Below are 21,404 nucleotides of genomic sequence, written 5' to 3' on the forward strand. Positions count from 1 at the left end.
GCGGATATGACGTCTAGGCGGCACCGGAACCACTGCGCGTGCAGAGGGTGAAAGGAAAGAAAAATGGCGAATCTCGTGGAGGCGACTACCCAACAGCAGTTTGAAGATTTCTTAGCCAAAGCTGGAAAATGCCTGACCGTGGTGTATTTTCAAGCGGCGTGGGCTCCTCAGTGTGGCCAAATGAACGAGGTGATGGCCGAACTAGCCAAAGAACATGCGCACACTACGTTCGTGAAGCTGGAGGCGGAAGCGGTCCCGGAGGTGTCGGAGAAGTATGAAATTTCCTCCGTCCCCACTTTCCTTTTTTTCAAGGGGGGAGAGAAAGTGGACAGCCTGGACGGGGCTCACGCTCCGGAACTGACTAAGAAAGTGCAGCGCCTCGCAGTGAGCGAGGGTCCCGGTGGAGCCTCTGAGGGCAGCGGCGCAGATCTGAACCAGCGGCTGAAGAAGCTGCTCAACGCCGCCCCCTGCATGCTCTTCATGAAGGGGTCACCCCAGGAGCCCCGCTGCGGATTCAGCCGACAGATAGTGGCGCTGCTGAAAGAGCACAAAATCCAGTTCAGCAGCTTCGACATCCTGTCCGATGAGGAGGTCCGACAGGGGCTGAAGACCTACTCCAACTGGCCCACCTACCCCCAGCTGTATGCGAACGGGGAGCTGGTGGGAGGACTGGACATAGTGAAGGAACTGGCTGAGTCCGGAGAGCTGGAGAACACCTGCCCGAAGGCTGTCACCTTAGAGCACCGACTGAAGACCATCATCAATCAGAGTACAGTCATGCTGTTCATGAAGGGCAAGAAAGAGGCTGCCAGATGTGGCTTCAGCAGGCAGTTACTGGAGCTCTTGAACGGTACTGGGGTGGATTATGACACCTTTGATATCCTGCAGGATGAAGAAGTGCGGCAGGGGCTCAAGACTTACTCTAACTGGCCAACCTACCCTCAGCTCTACGTGAAAGGAGAGCTTATCGGTGGTTTGGACATTGTCAAGGAGCTGAAGGAGAGTGGAGAGCTGGTATCAGTCCTGAAAGGAGAGTAGTAGATGGATCTGCATTGGCCATCTGAGGGAGGGAACAAGAAGCTGCTGCACATACCCAGATTAGCTCCAGTAACCCTGCAGAAGGGTCAAAATTTTCTCTAGTAACTAATTGTATTGTAGCAGGGGGATAGATTCACTATAATTACAGACAGAAATGAAACTGCTGTCAACAGTAAGAATTTACATCTGTTTTCCTTTCTGGTAATGGTCATTACTGGAAAGTTGGGCTACTAGAAATTCACTTAAGTAAATACTTCTTGCTGTCTGATTCTTGGAAAACTAATGACGTTAGTTCACAATATCTGCATTTTTTGGGATTATAGCTTTCCTTCCAGTGTTGACAGCCTCACGCTTCAGTACGTTATATAAACTTTTATTTTCCTACCCAGGCCGGCTGCTCACTGTTCACACAGTCCTGTCTGCACATTCTCCTCCAAGCTGTTTTTAAGCTCTGTGCAAGGATCACTCTGTTAACAAGCTATGCGTGTTTGTCAGTAAGATTACGATTAAAAATTAAAACAATTTAAAGTGTTTTTTTCTCTTATTGTTTAATCTGTAAGCATTCAATCTATTCACCCTGTAAGCATTAGGAAACTGAGGAGACAACTGTTGTAGATTATTTATTTACTCAGTAGAGGAGACGATACAATAAGAGACGAGCCGCCCTGTAACAATGAAGCAGCTACGTTGAAGCGCAAGATTTGACAGCGAGGTAATAGAACTAACAAAGTCTGGCTAAATATGTGTGATTCTCCTGAGGGGTAGAAGAAAATTACCACTTACACAAATCCATTGTTTACAACACAGTTTCAGGGATGGATCTAGGTTTCTACATGGTTTGTCATTGACGTGAAACAACACCATCATGCACGCTGGCTTTAAGCTGGCCTCTGACACTAATCCCTTATGGACCTTCTTTTATTCAGGAGGATTTCTTTTTGTTTGGGTAAAGGACATTTTCCCACTTCTTAGTACAGCTTAACTGTGCAACATTTCTTGTATAAGCCTCAGACTCACAAGCTTAGAGACCAAAATTCAGAGTTTCATTTTAATGGAAAGAGGCCGAATAATTAATCAAAAGTCCAGAAAAAACACTATATAATAGTTTTATTGAGTGAAATATGTATTTAATCCCCAAGAAAAACATGACTCAGTATGTGGGGTATTTTATAAGTACATGAACTTTGACCTATTGTCAATGTGGAGAAGCCTTCCCTGTATTTACTGCTCAGCTTCAGTGAACATCTCACCTTTTTCCCCCCAGTTTATTTTTTTTCACCATTGCACAATATTTTTATTCTTTTATTTCGATGTCAAAACTTTTTTGAAGCATGTCTAAATATACTGGTTATAAAATGAAACTTTAAAAATGCATCAAATCTCAATTTAGGAAACAAATCAGGTTGGTTATCTACACAGCAGGAACGACAGTCTATCACAGAGGTTCATGTGTGTTATTTTGAAATTGAGTTAGAGCTGTGTTACACACCTGCTTCCACAAGGTGGAGTTGTTACACCTAATTAACTTTCTCCAGATAATTCACACTTGAAAACAAATACATAAAAATCAGTTTTTCTACATCGTAAGTCTCATAATATTAGCTTTACCTGGCAGCGTCAGATAGATAATGTCCCAGAGGTGTTCTATGACTTAGGTCAGGTGAGTGTGGGGCCCAGTCAATGGTATCAGTTCTTTCATCCACCAGGAGCTGCCTACATACTCTAGCAACAAGTGGTTGGGCATTGTTGTGCTCCAGGAAGAACCCAGAGCCCACTGCATTAGTGTACTTATTAACTTACAACTGTGTAGAATCCTTGTATTGCCTCATGCTACCAGTAGTGACAGTGACCCTAGCCAAAAGCTAAACTAGTGTAAAAACAGTCAGAAAAGATGCAGAGGGAGAAATGTCCTCCACCCTCAAAACCAATCCTGTTTTGGGGCTTTCTCATTGTTTTCCCTCTAGTGCACCTGCATTTAATTTCATTAACACCAATGCGGCTGAACCTGATTAAAAATTCCCCAAACTGACCAGAAGTTTAACTGACTTGTTTTTATACTCTACTCATTATAGTTTATCATCACTTTATTGTAGGAAACAACATAATTTGATCACAATTATGTAACCGTATGCAAAAAAAACCCCCAAATTGGAATGAAACTAATGTGATGTGATTTTTGATGTAGGAAAACAACTTTCCTTATTTACTTTGAAGTGTGAATCATGTGGAGAAAGTTATTCAGGTGTAACAACTCCACCGTGTGGAAGCAGGTGTGGAACACAGCTCTAAGCAGGATTCAAATGAACACACAGTAGAGACTTCTTCATACATGAGACATGAAACGGTCAGTTATTCAATTAGCTGTTCAAAATATTTTGGCAATTATTCATAGTCTTTAAAACTGGTCATTTACAGGGAATGTTTGCTTAGTTTTGTTATTTATTGATTATTGTTTTGTTAATAGCCTTAAACTAAATATTCTTTGTTTTTTGATACAATTGTTTTCTTGACTTTTTTTTTTTTTTTAAATCAGAAGCAAACCCGATTGAGAGAGCCATGTGTGATTCTTAATAATTCAGTAATTTAGTTCTCCCAAACCTAGTATGGGAAGACGAAACAGGAAGTTAATGATTCCTAGTGTGTGTGTGTGTGTGTGTTGACAGAAGGTGTGGGACGCGGGGCAGGATGAACACAAACAAAGTTAAAACTTGGGGTTGTTGTTTGTTATATTCGTGAGAAAATTTGGTTGGTTCCAGTTTAGAAATAGCCACAAACACCTCCTACATATGATGATGAGTCAGTGATGGTGAGTTTTTAGCGAGTTTATTCCTTTCAGAAAATGTTGGATGAGTAAGACTACCTGTGAGAATAAATGTTTCAGTTTCCTATAAATGTATTTTATCCTGACGCTGAAGTTTTACGTTCGTGGATGCAAACATCCCATTTCCAACCTATTATTTACCTTTAAAGTTCAGGGGTAATGCTGCTGTGCAGATTAATAATTTACCTCCACCCACACTGATAAAGTGGTCTGTTGGAGTATTGCACATATTCAGAGACAATCCTGGGAGTTTCCGGGCATTTTGATCAGGATTACTACAAAGTGTTGACTTAGACTGCAGCTATGTTAAAAGAAGTCTTCTCTCTTGTTCTGTCTTTGTACACTTTGTTGTATCAGACCATCGTTCCCTGCTTGGAGCCTGAGATGCTGTCTGTGAACGCGATCGACCGGCAGAAGGTGAGAGTAAAAATCAAAGGTAGAGGTTTAGATTTATGAAAATACCAAAGGCACTTCCCTCACTGGTCTGATGTTTTTTTTATAATAACCTCAGTACGACGGGATTTACTGTTGACCTTATTGCGTAATGTTCTGGTTAAGTGCATCTTATCTGTACAGGATTGGTATTTCACACTTACTACAACTGCAGAGAGATTTACCGAGATAAATATTAAGTACAACCACAAAGATGCACTTCCTACTCCCTCTGGTCTTTCCATAAGTGGTCTTCTGACGTGGGCTATTTTAAATAGCTTTCGTTCTCATACAGTTACTGCTACCCCGCACTGTCATGTCACACTGTGTGTGTCTGTTGCAGCATCTGGGGACATGGTACTTTAAAGCTGCAGTCAGTCACAGAGAGGTGGACATCCAGAAGTTCAGAGTGCTGGACAACATTGTGTTCACCATGGAGGAAAGAGCAAACGACACACTGCTGCTGACTGGACACATGCGCATGTGAGGCAGCAAGTTCAAGCACACACACACACACACACATTTTCAAATCTTTCATTTCTTTCTGGCCTTTGACACCACATGAGATGTTGGTTTTTATTTTTTCGTTTTATTTTAGTTGTTTTTAGTTGATTCTATGCTGTTTTATGTTGTTTTCTTTTTTAATATAGGGCTGTTTTAATTTTTATGTATTATGTGTTTTATTTATTTATTTTTCATGTTTTCTGTTATTCTATTTTTTTCAACTTATTTTCTGCACAGCACTTTGGTCCTGTGCTGGGTATTTTAAAGTGCTTCATAAATAAAATTGGATTGGATAACTTTGTTGGGACATCTCATTGACATAATGCTTTCCATAACTGCATACCCTAACCATTACAAATGAACCCCTAACCCTATACCTTAGCCTAAACCTAACCATAACCTAATTGTAACCCTGACATTAAAACCACATTTTGAGTCTGAAAATATCTTCATGGGGACGAGCATTTTGTCCCCATAAGTGACTGTTGATCCCCGCAAGTACAGTATGCCAGTTTTCTTTTTTCACAAATAATAATAATAATAATAATAATAATAATAATAATAATAATGATAAAATAACTCGCTGTAAGGGAAAAAATGAAATGTTCTTGCAAAACTCAAAGGGTATGCAGAAGAGAATTTCTGAATGTGAAGCTAAGTTTAAAATTCAAGCTCACAAAAACTGGGTAATAGAAAACTGGAAAGATGTTGAGGTCTGATGAGTCTCAGTTACTGCAGACAACATTTAGGTTTGACAGTGTTTCTAGTAGATAATGGCAGAAAAGCTGAAGAGGGTGAATTGAGGCTGTGGTTTGGGGAAGGCCTCAGGATAGCACACTGTGTTTGAGCTCAGATCAGCTCAAACTGGTTTAGTGAGCATGATGATGATGATGAGTTCGCTGCAGTCTAGTGGCCTTTCACAAAATTACCAAATCTCAATCCAACACAGCACCTTTGGGATGTAAATAAATCTGCAGCAATTGTGATGCTTTTGTGTCACTATGGACCAAAGTCTCTGAGGACTCATTTATGCCACAAAGAATTAAGGCAGCTCTGAAGGTAAAAAGGGGTCCAGCACAATAAAATCATGCTATACTCAATAAAGTGGCCTGTGAGTGTATATGAATGCAAATAATGAAAAGCATAAATAACCCACTTCAATGATATTTTCTGGACCAGGGGTGGGCAACTCCAGGCCTCGAGGGCCGGTGTCCTGCAGGTTTTAGATGTCCTTGATCCAACACAGCTGATTTAAATGGCTAAATGACCTCCTCAACATGTCTTAAAGTTCTCCAGAGACCTGGTAATGAACTAATCATTTGATTCAGGTGTATTGACCCAGGGTGAGATCTAAAACCTGCAGGACACCGGCACTCGAGGCCTGGGGTTGCTCTGCTCTGGACATTGAAGCTAAATGAAATCACCTGTGAAATTGTGAAATCACCTGCATCAAAGCAAGTTGAAACATGTGATGCACACAATTATTTAATAAAATCTTATCCCGAAAAAGCACGTCAGCTTAACAGCACAGAACATTTCTAAGCTGTGAGCTATAGTTTCCTCCTCTGAAATGCAACAACTGTTCATTCACTTGTGTCATTGCACTTAGATTATTGTAATGCCCTCTTTACGGGCATAGACAAATCACCTCTGTCACACCTGCAATTCAGAATGCTGCAGCCAGACTCCTGACACATTCTGGGAAGCAAGCTCACATTACCCCTGTTTTATTTCCTTTACATCAGCTCCCACTTGATTTTAGAAGTTTTAAAATCCTCACACTTACATACAGATAAGCAAATAGACAAACTCCAGACTATTTATCTCAACTTTTTCTCAAACACACTGCTGGTTGCTATCTCCCAACCTCGAACTTTATTAGCTGTCCCTCATCCAAGGCTAAAGACTAAGGGGGACAGAGCTTTTCAGTCTGTGGCACCGAGGCTCTGAAACAGTTTACCACTGTAGTTCTGTTTAGCTGACTCTGTGGAGTCTTTCTCTAATCCAACCTTCTGCTGAGATTCTTTTGTTATCTGTTTTTTAACCTTAAATTCTGTTTTTAATATGGTTCTTTGTTTATATTGCATTGTAATTGTTGTTCAGCGCTTTGTGATTCTGATTACAGTGAAATAAACTTTACTTACTTTCAAGTTAGTTAAAAAATAGAAATGTTCCAGTGGAGTGTTCCTGATTTTGGAGTTTGACGAAATGGATAAACACGTGCGTGAAACTGCTTAATGGAATGGTCAGAACAGGAGAAATTAACAGAAACAAGAAACCCCACAAGCACAAATAGATACTAGAATTAGGGAAGTGATGTGTAGAAAATGTAACAGTCGTCAGTGCATGTTTCAGAATGAAACGAAAGTCTTTCTTCTATGTTTCACTTGCATTTATAAAAATTGCCATGTTCACTGTTTTTCAGGGGGGATAACTGCATAAAGCAGACCTGGACCTATCATATAAATCTTGAGAGCAATGATTTGGAACTGGAAGGTATCTGCAGCACCATCTACTTACACAGACGCTTATAATACACACATACACACAGTAAATATGGGTTTCCACAGGTCAAAGTAAGTTAGATTTTTAAGATGGTAACTTTGTGCTCATAAATAAAAAAGAATAAACAAACTGACAACAAATACAGCAACAAACTATGCAGCAGCTTCCCAGAGTCCTGCTGTTATCTGTTTGGGGAAACCCTTTCTATTACCCTTTCTAAGTATTTCTTAAAAATTTCAGTGCAGGCAAGAAGAAAACACCGGCAGAACTGTTGATGAAGTTAAAGAAAACAAATTTTTTTCTAACTTTTCTAATTTTAATGGTGTTTGGCTCATTGCTACGGGTCATTCGATCCTTATACAACTGTTGCAAGAGCTTGGTCCGCATAGCCAGCAATAAGTCAGACTCGTTCCCGGTGGGTGATGGGTCCTGCCAGGGCTGCCCTTTGTCACAAATTCTGTTCGTAACTTTTATGGACAGAATTTCTAGGCGTAGCCAAGTGGCAGAAGGCTTTCACTTCGGTGGTCTCAGGATCTCATCTCTGCTTTTTGTGAATGATGTGGTTCTGTTGGCTTCATCGGGTGATGGCCTCCAGCTCGCTTTGTAATCGGCACCTCCAAATCTGAGGCCATGGTCCTCAGCCGGAAAAGGGTGGAGTGCCCACTTGGGTCAGGGACAAGTTCTTGCCCCAAGTGGAGAAGTTTAAGTATCTCGGGGTCTTGTTCAGGAGTGACGGGAGAAGGGAGCGGGAGATTGACAGACGGATTGGTGCTGCAGCTGCAGTGATCTGGACGCTATATTGGTCTGTTGTGATGAAGAGAGAGCTGAGTGTAAAAGCAAAGCTCTCAATTTACTGGCCGATCTAGGTCCCTACCCTCACCTGTGGTCACGAGCTGTGGGTAGTAACCGAAAGAACGAGATCACGGATACAAGCGGCGGAAATGGGCTTCCTTGGAAGGGTGATTGAGATAGGGTGAGCAGTTCGGCCATCCGGGAGGAGCTCAGAGTAGAGCTGCTGGTCCTTCATTTCGAAAGGAGCCACTTGAGGTGGTTCGGGCATCTGACAAGGATGCCTCTAAGCACCTCCTGAGTGAGGTCTCCAGGGCATGTCCCACCAGGAGGAGGCCCCGGGGCAGACGCCTGGGAACGCCTCGGTGTTCGACTGGACAAGCTGGAAGAGGTGGCTGGGGAGAGGGACGTCTGGGCTTCTCTGCTTAGGCTGCTGCCCCTGCAACCTGGCCCCAGATAAATGGGAGAAGATGGATGGATGGATAAATGTTTTAGATGAATACGCAAACACATTTTCATTATTTGAAATTCTCAATTAAATCTGTGTTGATATAATTGCTTTACTTTAGACAGACAAAAGTACATTTATTACGTTTTGCAAATTAAATTACTGATATTCAAATTTAGCCGTCAATCATTAGTCTTGTTTTGTAGAAAGTTTATAGTAAAAGATAACACAGACGTCAAGTCAACTTGAAAATTCAAAAGTTAGATCAAAACAGATAGCAGCGTGCAGTAATGCTCTGCACACTCCTGTCTGTGCTATCACCATAACGATCAATGACCCAGCTACACAGTTCACTCACTGTGTCACAGCTTTGCTTATCTAACATGAACACACACACACACACACACACACACACACACACACACACACACACTCACACACACACACACACACACACATACATGCAAAGAACAATTCAGTACACAGAATGCGTATCATACCAGCCAACTGTCAAATTTTGCTCCTGCAAATGCAGAACTTCTTACAGTCCCACTAAAATTTGACACATAGTTTTACACTCCTTACGTTTGTACGGAGCCCCGCAGGGGACACGGGAGAAAAAAAAATTAAGACGGACTTTTGCAAGATCTCGCAAAAGTCCGTCTTAACTCTGTTACTAAATGCAGATGCTTGAGAATACTGGGTTAAGTGGATTAAAGTATCAAACAACTCGATCTCATTCTAAAATATTACAGTTTTTCTTGATTGCATTGACCTGCCTAAAAAAACTGGGATCCACTCAGTTTTTAACATCACTATCTCAGCAGAGCAAGTATGTTAACAATTTTTTCACTGAATTGACACATTTTCCCACCAGACTGCAAAACAGTTATTACAGATGTGATTCAAGTAGTCCAAACCCCACTGTTTTAGCTGTAGTAACCAAACAGAAATATGTATGAAACCCCTAAAGCACCTGTTTGACACTCCAAGTTCAAGTTCAAGTTCAAATTTTATTCGCCACATGCAGTGGCAGGTTGCCCTGCAGTGGAATGAACCCGCCCCCCGACCTTACACACACAACACAGACATCACATGTGGATACAAGTCAGAGAACGGTTGCATTACAGAAAAACACTGAAATGTCCACTACAATGGGAAAGTACAAGAGGAAAAAAAGAGACCTCTGCTCATGCTGGGCTTCTATGGGAGGACAGCATGAGAACAGGAAACAAAAAAACTCCTTCTCACAGAAAGCACAGAAATGTCGAAGCGTCGAAGGCGTTTGGAAGGGGAGGAGGGATGAGTGAGTGCTTATCAGTGTAAGTGTATGTGTGTGCGTGTCCATAGTTCAGCTGAGACAGTGTCCCTCGCCCTGCCAGGCTAAGTAAACAGACTGCCAGCCAACCCAGGTGGCCTTGCATGGAGTGGGAAGAACAGTCTAAACACAGTCGTTATCAGGGAGTTTTTGTTCGGCTCCAGCCTTGAGACCACAGCTGGCACCAAAGGGATAGCCACATTATGATGGTGGTTTTTCTTTAGTGCAAACAACTCATGAGAATTTCAAGCTGTTCTTAACAGTCCGACACTGGTCTCTCCATCTCCTGTTGGAGAGCCGCGAGCTTCTCCATGATGTTATCAAACTTGCGCTCCGTGGTCTTGTCATTCTTGTGCTCAAAGAGCAGATTCTGAGAACTCACGACCGCAGTGAGCTGCTCCAAGATGTGATCCAATTTATTCTGAGTATTCACAACAGCCGTAAGCTTCTCCAAGGTCTTATCCATGCTGCACTCAGTGAGCCCATTCTGAGAAGTCGCGCCTCGTCCCATCGTTTCAATCCCAGCGAGCAGCCTTGGGGGGGTTTGAACAGCCGGTTCCGCTTTCTTAATTCTCCAATAAGCCAGGGCCAAGCCAGCTCCGATCAGCAAGAACCCTGTTATCATGGTTCCGAATAGGTAGATATCTTCAGCGTCCTCGATCGACAGTCCCGCCAGGCACACGACCCTCCATGTCTCCCACCCGTCCATCGTGTATCCGGCAGGGAAAGTACCTCCAGGACACTCGGACTTCTCGTTGAGAAAAGGGTGTCAATAGCATTCAGGGACCAGTTGATCAAATCCATAATTCTCTTTTAGGTTTTAGAAACAGACTGTGAGAGAGTGTTCCAGGGAAAAGTAAAAACACAAGACAAGACAAGGACATAAGAAGCTAAGCAGGGAAGATAAGGGAGAGCAGGAGAAAAGTGTGACCGCCTTCGCCAAGAGCCATCACAATAATCTTCAGTCTGCAGGACTTAAAAGGTGGCACGTCTGTGTTGTTCTTTACCAGCACGGATGGAGGCGGTCTGAGGCAGATGAGAGTGAGAGTAAGAGGTAGAGGGGTGCAGGTGTAGTTGGAAAGGCCCAAGTTTCAGAAGAAATTTGGGCAGCTGTTGTTGATCATGTTATCAATCATGGCCTTTTACTTAGAGGCTGGACAAAGAGTACAGCTTGTTCTAGACAGAAACACTGCTGCATTCGTTGTCAGAATTTTTTGACTGGAGAACAGATTGCTGTGCAGTATATACAGAGATATCTTCAGTGTTATACTGTGGAAATATTACTATACTGTAATGCCTTGTCATATCATACAGTTAGAGTCAACTGGAGACACCTTTCATTGTAATTTTGCCCTTTTTTACTGAGAGAATAATGGGGCTTGAAGTTGGGGGCACATCATGTCTCCATTTATGTTGTAAAAGAGGAGATGTGGAAAGAACCCCACTGGGTACAGCCCCACTTTCACCGTTTCAGGACAGAGGGGCGCCAACATAACCGTGCGTGCTGCCACCCCCAGTGATGATGTCCTATGACATATCCCCACGATTGTCCCGTACAACACCGAGCGCCTCATAACATTCCTGAACGCACTTTGTGAGAAGCTGATCCCACCTGAGGAGAGACGGCTGTTGAGGCCGGTCATGCCAGTCTTGTAATTATTTTGGAGAATGCGGTGTTGCACCACTCTCACCTTGTCAATAAGCGGTTTGCAGTACACCCTCGTATGATGATGCAGTTCCTCCCAGCATATTGCCCATTTCTGAATCAAAGCATTTCTGATTCTGCATCCAGTTCATTGCCAGAAGACAGATTTGGTCCAGGCTATGTAGAAAGTTGACAACTGGCTACAATGACGAGCAATGGTGCACTGATTTGCACTGAGGACTGTATTTTGTTGTCCATTGTGTAATGATTGATTGGAAGAGCTCATACATGTGTTCGCAGATTAGAATCTGCATTTGTTTCATATTTTAAATGTTTTTCTACAGTTAGAGTCAGTTTGCACTTTGACCATGAGTGCCTCTGTTTAGGCCTGTGTGCGCTAACTGTTTGGAAAGTGTGGAGTTTGCTGTCATGCAGTGGCCAACTCAAAAAAACAAACCTAAAAAAGTGTCACTGCTGTGTCGGCAGACGTTCAGGCAGAGGTTGGGATGAGGAGTGAGTTTATTTAAGTGGAGATGGGGAGGACAGGAACTAAGAAATAACTAAACTGGGAAAACCTAAACACATGAAACTGAAGCCAAAACTCACAAGATAACATGCAGCGGAACACGGGGAGACCCGGGGAGACATCACAGAAGAACCAGCAACTAACAGAGGCAAATACAGGGCTTAAATACACATAGGTGATAACGAGGGAATGAGACACAGAAGGAGAACACAGCTGGGAGTAATCAGACATGACGAGACCAGACCTTCACAATAACACAGGAAATACACAAAGACGCAGACCAGAGGGGAAGAGAAAAACACTGAGGAGCACGAGGGAGAGCGCAGATATGATGATAAACTAAACTAAACAACTTAGGACCGATAGAATAACTCCAAAAACAACAAATGAACTTCACAGTCTACAGAAACACAAGGAAACAAAGAATACTGGGTCAGAATGACCCAGGACCATGACAACAAGTATAATGATGTGGGTGGTAATCTGCGACTATGGTACCAAAATGATTACCATCATCATCAACTACTTCCTGCCTTTACAGCTGGACTTTTTTGCCCTTTAAAAGTGGCAAAATGTGTGCCTATCTAACCACCTACTGTGGCACTGTGGCATATCATGTTAAATAACTTTTAACAGCTGCACTGACCTAGTTTTCATTTCTTCACAAGTTGTTTTTCATTATGTGTCACATCATTTGGTGACACAGTTGTTGAAGTAGCAGTAGGTCAGATGTTTAGGCTCCTTCAATTGTTGAAATCTCCTTGGGCATACCACTAAACCCTCTATTTCCCCAAAGCAGCTGTGGACATTGGTAGATCTGGGTAATAACACTTGTTGTAAAGTGGACTTTAATGTTTGTTCATTACCCTGGTACACCAAGATTTTCTTTAATTATCCCGTTATGTCCCGGCTCTGCTAGGCAACAGGGAAGGTAACATAAATGAGGCCACCACGGAGGGAATCAGTTTAAGAAAAAGGTTTATTACAAAAAAAGTCAGAACTGAAAACCGATAGCGTTGCTTAAAGCAAACCACAAGGCAATTGGCCAACACAAAAGAACTTTCTCGTGTACAGGTACAAATTAGGTCTAGCCTCACAGGCAGGAATACGACTGAAGGCTATTCAGGCAAAATTCCACACCTTAAACAGAGTTCAACAAGCATGGTACAAAGACAGAAGCTTGAGGGACAACCTGCACATTCAGTCCAAAGCAGTGTCCACTGAATGAAAGTTCTTCAGCCTTTTGTAGTCACAGGTGGGTACAATCAGTCACTCATTGGTCCCTGGAGCATCACATTTCAACAGCCAGCCAATCGTCTGTAGGTCCTGGCACACTTGGGTTTCCCTACAGGGAGGCCGGCCCACTTCCTCCAAGGCCAGGGGCCGTAACATCAGCCTCAAATGATCATTTCATACACCCACAGGGGATCTCCTCCTTGTCAGACATTTTCTTTTTTCTTTTTTTTTCTTTCCTGGCTCTTGATGGAGGTGGTCACACTTTCTTCTTCTCCCTCTCCCTCAGTCAAGGCCACCCGCGTCGACCGAAGATTGTTGACTTTTGCCTAACCGAGTGAAGGGACACTTTCTCTCAGCTGAACACGGACACACGCACACATACGCATGTACACTGACAGAGACCTACACTCACCCCCCCCCCCCCCCCCCTTCACACGCCTTCAAAGCTTATGTCTTCTATGTTGTGAGATGTGATGATTCATGTGTCATGTGCTGAGGTGTTTTTTTTTATTAAACTGATCTCCCCGTTGGAGCTCAGTCTGGGGGGAGTTCGTTTATCTCCTCGTCTTTCATCGTGTTGTGCACTTTCCATTGTTTCGGATCGGGTCGCTGCTCTTTTTTTTTTTTTTTTTTTGCCTGTCCCTTTTGGCTCTTTTGCCATCAGAATTGTTGTCTAAAGGCAAAGAAAGATGCCCAACGGATTTACTTTACCAAATTGACCATCCCAGCCTTGCCGTAATGGTCCATTTGATTCACCTTTTATTGTTTATTTTATTTTCACTTACTGAATACGGGACAGACTTTACTGGGGGAAAGAAGGGGAGAAAGAAAGAGGGAAAGAGAAACAGCTGAGAAGAGGGACGGGGGAGAAGGGCAAAAACCAAAAACCAACAGAATGAGCAGAAAAAAGAAATAAAAAAAAATGCATATATCAATCACCTGGATCACCTGCTGAGAAAGAAAAAAGAAAACAAGCAGAAGAGAACAAGAGTAATAGAATAAACAACATCACAATGATATATGGGAATATGACAGTAAATACTAAATATTAAACATTATTGTGCAGCACATAAGATCAACAGAACACAGTGTGCTTTGAGGTAGGAGCCAAAAAGGGTGTAGTTTGTGGGTGTGATCACCCGTGTGTACACCTGTGAGCATGGACGCGCTTGTTTTTTTTTAAAAGGTTCCTTCATGTAATGATCTGCTAGAGGGTGTGGGGGGGCCGCAGCCCCGTCCTCCAAGGCATGAAGCAGGTATGGAGGAGATCAAAACTCCAGACATCCAGAGGCCCCCAGAACACAAGAGACCAAGGAAGACCAACAGAGGGGCAGCTGCGCCACTGTCCCAGAAAGAGCTGAGGAGAGTCCCAGATGAGGGCTCACTCAGCAGCCGCGGAGCAGAAGCCAGGGGGGGTTGCAGTGACGCGCCCGTGAGCTCCGCCGGCAGCCAGCCGTGCCTGAGTGACCGAGCCCCAGGCCGAGAGGCCGGGGGCACCCCGCCTCCGAAGTGGCCCGAGCGAGCTCCAGGCTCCAGGCCCCGATAAGCGGCCGCCAAGGAGTGAGCCGGTGTGTACCTGGACGCCCATCCCCGGACACAAAGAACCACCAACGCACCGATGTCTGAGGGAGTCCGCCACTGGCAGGTGTCGCTGCTCTTGCGGTCGACCGTCCATTGCTAGCCTGACCTGTCTCCCCAATGTGATGTTTGCGTATTGTATGTACGGTTGGCAGGGTATCTATCTTAATTGCCCCTTGGGGATAAATAAAGTCTCTCTGACTGTGACTCTGACTGAGACATGCTTGAAGCACAACACCTAAGTGGTGATCAGTAGGCCAGAACCACCTCAGCTGACTCCTTTGGATGTGGTAGAGCAGCAGCTCTAACCAGACTCCCACAAATGACCCGTCTCAAAGAGCGAGTCCAAACATGATTTGGAAGAAGCTCATGTCTACCACTTGTATTCCGCTGAATTTTAACCCAAACCATAACCTTTTTTTTTTTTTAAAGAACCTAACAATGTAGGACAAGTGTAAAGTTCACTGAGCTGTAAGGTGAAAGTCACTTCTGTGAAAGATTGTTTCATGTTTTAGGAGCAAAGTGATTAACATCAGCACAAACCCCCTGGCTTCTGTGATGTATTTACCCGTTAAAAGGGAAAATATTTGTGACCATTTCACCAACAGTATCCTGTTCAACAGACTGTGGGTGTGCATATCTGATGTCACAGGGATTTGCAGCATGTATTTGCAATCGGTGGTTTTTTGTTTCGTTTTTTTTGCTTGTTTCAGTGAGGAAAGGACTCGTTTGTCTCACCTCAATGGCCTTACATTCCTCAGGGTTCAATTTTAGGGCAACAGTTCAGACAAGACCTCAGATAGGAATGAACTGTTCAGAATTTGATTTATAGGCCCTTCGAGTCTGATAGTAATGCAAAAGAAACCAAGGTTTTCTATAAATTACTTGTAATTACTTCAAACACATATAATTGACAGTTTTCATTGTAACACATAAATTACAAAAAAAAGTCTTGACCCATCCACACGAAGCTGGTCAAAAAGTGTGAAAGTCAGTCATCATTTTCTTTTAGTTTTAAAACAGCAAAAATAAACAGCTTCTTCTCAGTGTTTAACTCGTGCTGTCTATGCCCATAAAAATTAATAGTTTCTTTGATCTAAATAAAACTGCATGTGCAAAAAAAGCAAAAAGAAAAGACACCAGGAATGGGATGAATATCTTTCCAGAGTATTGTATTTATCAGCCCAAAAGAGAATTTTACATGACTGGCACTCTTTATGTTCTCGTCCCTGTGAATCCCCTTTGCTGTAACAAGTCATGCTATACAAATAAATTGACAGTGAACATAAACACTGCAAATAACTACAGTGCTCCAGAAATGACTTTAAAAATGTGCTGGTCCTTTTATTTGATGGTGAATTGAGTCTACATCACAAAAAAGTGGTTAGCAACAGCATAAAGGCAGAAAGTCCCACATTCAGCACCTGAAATGACTGTAAAGTTTAAAAATCAACCCTGCCACATTATAGGGACAAGTGAAAATTTCTGCCACCTGTTATGGACTATTTTTATAATAACACATTAAATGGGAAACCACAATGGGACTCTACTGAATGCACTATTTTATTCCACCTTAGGTCACAGCCATGTTCTTGTGATTTCGGATTTTTGACAATTTCTTTAATGACAAATCAATAATTTCTTATTAGAGTTGACAAGATAACTAAATTCAGATTTAGCTTTTCTAACTGACCAGCCCCGTCACCCTGTTTTTCTATGCTTTCATGTACCCAGGGCCCAATTTCCACTGTAGAATTCTGTTTATTTGACCCATTGAAGTAGCATTTTCTGCAGCACTTTAGCTCAAAACTGACAGAATTCTGCTTCTTAAATTTAGATTTTTACACGGAGACCCTATTTAAAGCTAAAGTTTGATTAGAAGTTTCATTAGAAGAGAAAATTGATATCACAGTCATTATCTGCTTTGCTCTTTTCTGTGATTTTACTACAGGAAGGCCACAGCGCAAGAACCTACTATGGAGTGGCAAGTGGGCCGAATGCTCCGAATGCATCATTTTCCAGGAAATAGAGCCTCCACTAGACAAGGAGAAAGGAACGGAAGACTCCCTGCATAGACACATGCTGTATTGTAAGCTATTTTAAAGAATTAGAAGTTAAATGCAAATAAATGATTAAACAAAATGAAGCATTGTGCTTGAATCAAATGTCAGAAATATTAAGTCAGCCAAGTGATTACTGTAAGTGTGTTAACCGCTGCACTAGAGAACCAATCTTAAAGATGACAAAAATTACAATAAAAATTGAAACCTTTGGTTATTTTAAATGTTTGACACAATTCCAGCTTTCTGCTGAATGCACACACTAAACTTTCTTGACTAACTTACTTTTCGGTAACTATTTTTCTTTCAAGCTCGCAGCAGTAATAGCTCTGACATGGTGGCAACATTTCTGAAAAATGCAGCCTGTCATAACATGCAGGCGAGCGTCACACCACGTCAAGAGAAAGGTGAGCGGTTTAGATATTATCTCTAACCACTCAAATAAATTTGTTTGTGCTTGAATGCAATAGTATTTGTCGACCTCTAAAGTTATACCTGTATTTACAGAGTTTTGCACGTAGTTATCAAGATTACGGTGAGCACATGCAGCATATACATTTTTCATATGTATGTGTCTATGTATGTATGACTGTTAAAATGTTCTTGGTTTTTACAGGTTACTGTTGGATCCACTGGCATCCTCAATGACAAGAATATTTCTTTCTTTTTTTCTTGAGTAATTGTTAACCAATTAAAACCAAAACACCCAAGTCCTGTCTCCCTCATGTGATTTGCTTTTCCATTTTTGAATTTATAAGTATATCAAGTTACGGTGCATCAGAAAACATCACAAAAAACACAGTGATCTTTATTGTTAAAATGAAACAACATCTATCAAAGATCTACACAGGAGGGGGCCAGCCTTACAGTACGTCTCTGCAGAAAAAAACTGGGTGATTTCCATGATGCTTTTGAGCTGAATGAGCTGTTCACAAAAGTTGTAAAGTAGGTGTCAAGGTTGTGCTGTGGCAGCCAGGATGTAGAAACAAAACAAGATACAAGAAAGAAAACATGATAACCGGGAGCTCAGTAGGAACTCAGGAGACCAGAAACTAGAAATCAAAGAAACTAGAAAACTAAGAGCTGATGAGAAAACAAACACAGGAGCAAGGAGGAAACATACAGCACAGAGAGGGTACGACATGACAACAGGCAGAGGAAAACACCGTGCTAAAATACACAGGGGAGAAACAAGAGAATGGAAACAGGAGGGAAACACAGCTGGGATTAATCTGACATAAAAAAAAAACTATTTTTATTCTCTGGCTTTTAACTCTGTGGGTAACTGATATTTATCATTATTTTTAATTTTATTGATATGTCTGGTTTTATTACTATGTGCATATTAGTATTGTACAGCACTTTGATCTACCAGGTGTGTTTTTAAAGTGCTATATAAATAAATAAATGATGATGATGATGATAACAAGACGGGGAGGAAGCAAAATTGAATACACTGAACACAGGACAAGGAAGCTTAACACAGTGAATGGGGAGACACCGGGAACATAGGGACAAGGGTGACTGGGCATGAAACATGGGACATGGGAAAAGCACCGAGTAGACGTGGGAACAGAGACTAAACACGGGCTAACATAAATACTAAGGAGGAAGGACTACAATCACTAAGAACACAAGAAATAAAGAGAACCAAAACCAGGAATAACAATAAACAATCAAGATTAAATCAGAATCTGAAACACAAATACAGTGACAGTAGGATTATTGTGTCCACTTTATTATTGTTTTACTCAATGCATATTACATCCACAGTCATTAAAGGAATAGTAAGTTTGCTTAATACCACACAGTAATTGTGCCGTCATCAAAATTCTACCATCATTATATTTGATCTTTCCTCGGGGAAACAAAGGGGAGTGTGATTGTGAAATGAGTGTTTGTAAAAAACCCAGTCACTTAGTAACTTATTATTGAAGTAATTCAGGCAGTTGCAAATGCCTTGGGGAATCCATCATAGGTAGTGACACACAGTAGGCAGTGCTGATGGACAAAGTGAATGTTTTATTTGTATTTTGTTTTTGTTTTTTGTTTTTTTTGGGGGGGGGGGGGGGGGGGGGGGGGCACCAAAGGTTGGTTCTAGAATTGAGTGAGTAACTGAGCACACCTCATCAGTATATGAGATGTAGTAGAGTATAATAAGTCTCTCGCATTGTTCAATTCAATTTTATTTATACAGCTCAAAACCACAACAAAAGTTGCCTCAAGGTGCTTTGTGTTGTAAGATAGATCCTAGAAAAATACTTGCTGAGGAAAACCCAACAATCGTATGACCCACTATGAGCAAGCGCTTTGATCACAGTGCGAAGGAAAAACTCCCTTTCAACAGGAAGAAACCTCCGCAGAACCAGGCTCACCGGTGTCCACATTGTTGTGGAGAAATTTTAACCCACTCTTCTTTACATTCCTTCAGCTCATTGAGCTTTGTGGGCATTCTCTTATACACAGCATTTGAGTCAGGTTGAGGTCTGGACCTTTAATTTGGATCATTTTGTTTTAGATTTCCAGATTTTTTTGGGATCAACAAAGTTTCAGCCAAGCTTTGTTTGTCAGACAGATGGTCTTACATCTAGCGCTATAACACTAAGGTCCATGCTTGACTGTAAACTGACTCCATCCATTGGGCCAAATCATCACCCATTCATCACAGTACTAAACATTTGGTATGAAGTGTTTACTGAGATCCTGTGTTTGGTTTTCTCCACATGTGGAGCAATGATTTATGAGCAAACATTTTCTTTTTGGAGATGTTTGATGTTTCAGTCCAAATGACATTGTTCTAGAAATCTTGTGGTTTGTTCAGATGCAATTTTACAAACTTAAAATATACCACTATGTTCTTTTTAGTCAGAAGAAGCTTCCTCAGGGCAATCAAGCCAACTTTTCTAAAGGTAATATCATGAACTTGATCTAACATACTAAGTCAGGCCTATAGAGTCTAAGATGTGGCTCTTGCATATTTTTGCCATTTCACTGAGCATTGCATTGTCTGACCTTAGGGTGAATCTTCTGGAATGTGCCCTCCCAGGAGGATAATTCACAGAAAACAATCATGGCACCTGCACTGAAGGTTTTCTTCTTGTGAATAATCCTTCTTGGTAGGGACGGGTATCATTTAGGTTTTATCCGATACCGGTGCCAAACCGGTACTTTTGAAATGGTGCCGGTGCTTAAAGAATGGAGAACACAAACTTTTTCCAAAAGCCTCTTATGTTTTTATTTTTAGCAGTCTCTTTTTTTTCTGCAAAATGATAACCAAGTTAGCCTTTTCTGTTGATACAACATGAAGGGAGTATTTGCCATCAAACAAGAAAACAGCCACATGTAAATACGACGGTGTTTGCTAGTTCGCCTTACGTGCATTAATGTAATAATGTGGTTAGCCTACTCAACGTAAATTACACACGAACAACATTAAGCTACTCACGCAGAGAAGAACGGCTGCTGCTGCCATGTGTGAATGTGTGCGTGAATGGGTGGATGACTGGATGTGTAAAGCGCTTTGGGGTCCTTAGGGAGTAGTAAAGCGCTATACAAATACAGGCCATTTACCATCATCATCCGTCATCATTTCTGCTACACTGGCAGGGCTAGGGGCCAGGACTCTACTCTTCATGTTCTTGGAGGATGTTGCTAACTCCGGATCCGGTAACAGGCACCACACAGTAGATGTGCTCGGAGTGAGGTCTCGCAGCAAGCTATCAAATACGGTGCATTTCTCGGCTTTTTAAAAAAACCTGCTATACGTCGCCAGGTGTTTCATCAGATTCGAGGTGTTACCTCCTTTGCACAGTATCACCTTAAAGCACTTGTTACAGGCTGCTGAGTTTGCATCTTTTGCTGTGAAGTACAGCCAGACTTTGACCGCTTCACCTTGGCAATTTTAATCTGTAGCTCTGCTCTAAAAAAACGTACGTACCTGGGCCCGCCTAGTACCCTTGGAAAGGTATGCCATAATGGCACCGGATACCGGTACCCATCCCTACTTCTTGGTGCCAAAATCTGCCAATCTGGCCATCAAACTGGAAGCAGTGCTGTAGTGGCTTGTGACAGCAGCTATTAGCCACCTACCATCAAATCGTTGAGGTTCATTCAGGTAGCGATGCAGATGACACCCAGCTCTATCTGTCCATGAAGCCAGATAACACACACCAATTAGTTAAACTGCAGGAATGTCTTAAAGACATAAAGACGTGGATGGCCGCTAACTTTCTGCTTCTTAATTCAGATCAAACTGAGGTTATTGTACTCGGCCCTGAAAATCTTAGAAATATGGTATCTAAGCAGATTCTTACTCTGGATGGCATTACCTTGGCCTCCAGTAACGCTGTGAGGAACCTTGGAGTCATTTTTGACCAGGACATGTCCTTCAACGCACATATTAAACAAATATGTAAGACTGCGTTCTTCCATTTGTGCAACATCTCTAAAATTAGAAATATCCTGTCTCAGAGTGACGCTGAAAAACTAGTTCATGCATTTATTA

General features: G+C 42.1%; 2 protein-coding genes across 2 annotated transcripts; both read left to right on the forward strand.

The window, feature by feature from the left end:
* The first annotated feature begins 37 nt into the window (after positions 1 to 37).
* On the forward strand, positions 38 to 1,569 carry glrx3 (glutaredoxin 3). Its single transcript, XM_040030867.1, has one exon. It carries the CDS (start codon positions 64 to 66, stop codon positions 1,036 to 1,038), a length of 975 nt encoding a protein of 324 aa, XP_039886801.1. The 5' UTR covers positions 38 to 63; the 3' UTR covers positions 1,039 to 1,569.
* A 2,026-nt stretch (positions 1,570 to 3,595) lies between these two features.
* On the forward strand, positions 3,596 to 17,607 carry apom (apolipoprotein M). The gene is made up of 7 exons (XM_040030868.1): positions 3,596 to 4,276; positions 4,635 to 4,774; positions 7,221 to 7,291; positions 16,792 to 16,929; positions 17,212 to 17,307; positions 17,408 to 17,435; positions 17,517 to 17,607. Exons 1-6 carry the CDS (start codon positions 4,163 to 4,165, stop codon positions 17,419 to 17,421), a joined length of 573 nt encoding a protein of 190 aa, XP_039886802.1. The 5' UTR covers positions 3,596 to 4,162; the 3' UTR covers positions 17,422 to 17,435; positions 17,517 to 17,607.
* The last annotated feature ends 3,797 nt before the right edge of the window (positions 17,608 to 21,404 follow it).

Source organism: Simochromis diagramma, unplaced genomic scaffold, assembly GCF_900408965.1.
Source record: "Simochromis diagramma unplaced genomic scaffold, fSimDia1.1 OVJJ01000361.1, whole genome shotgun sequence".
Classification (NCBI taxonomy): Eukaryota; Metazoa; Chordata; class Actinopteri; order Cichliformes; family Cichlidae; genus Simochromis; species Simochromis diagramma.

Bases quoted from the DNA above. Each gene is read 5' to 3' on its own strand.
- glrx3 (XM_040030867.1), top strand. From the start codon at position 64: ATGGCGAATCTCGTGGAGGCGACTACCCAACAGCAGTTTGAAGATTTC.
- apom (XM_040030868.1), top strand. From the start codon at position 4,163: ATGTTAAAAGAAGTCTTCTCTCTTGTTCTGTCTTTGTACACTTTGTTG. The intron at 4,277-4,634 runs GTGAGAGTAAAA...TGTCTGTTGCAG, and splicing joins ACGCGATCGACCGGCAGAAG to CATCTGGGGACATGGTACTT. The intron at 16,930-17,211 runs GTAAGCTATTTT...TTTTCTTTCAAG, and splicing joins GCATAGACACATGCTGTATT to CTCGCAGCAGTAATAGCTCT.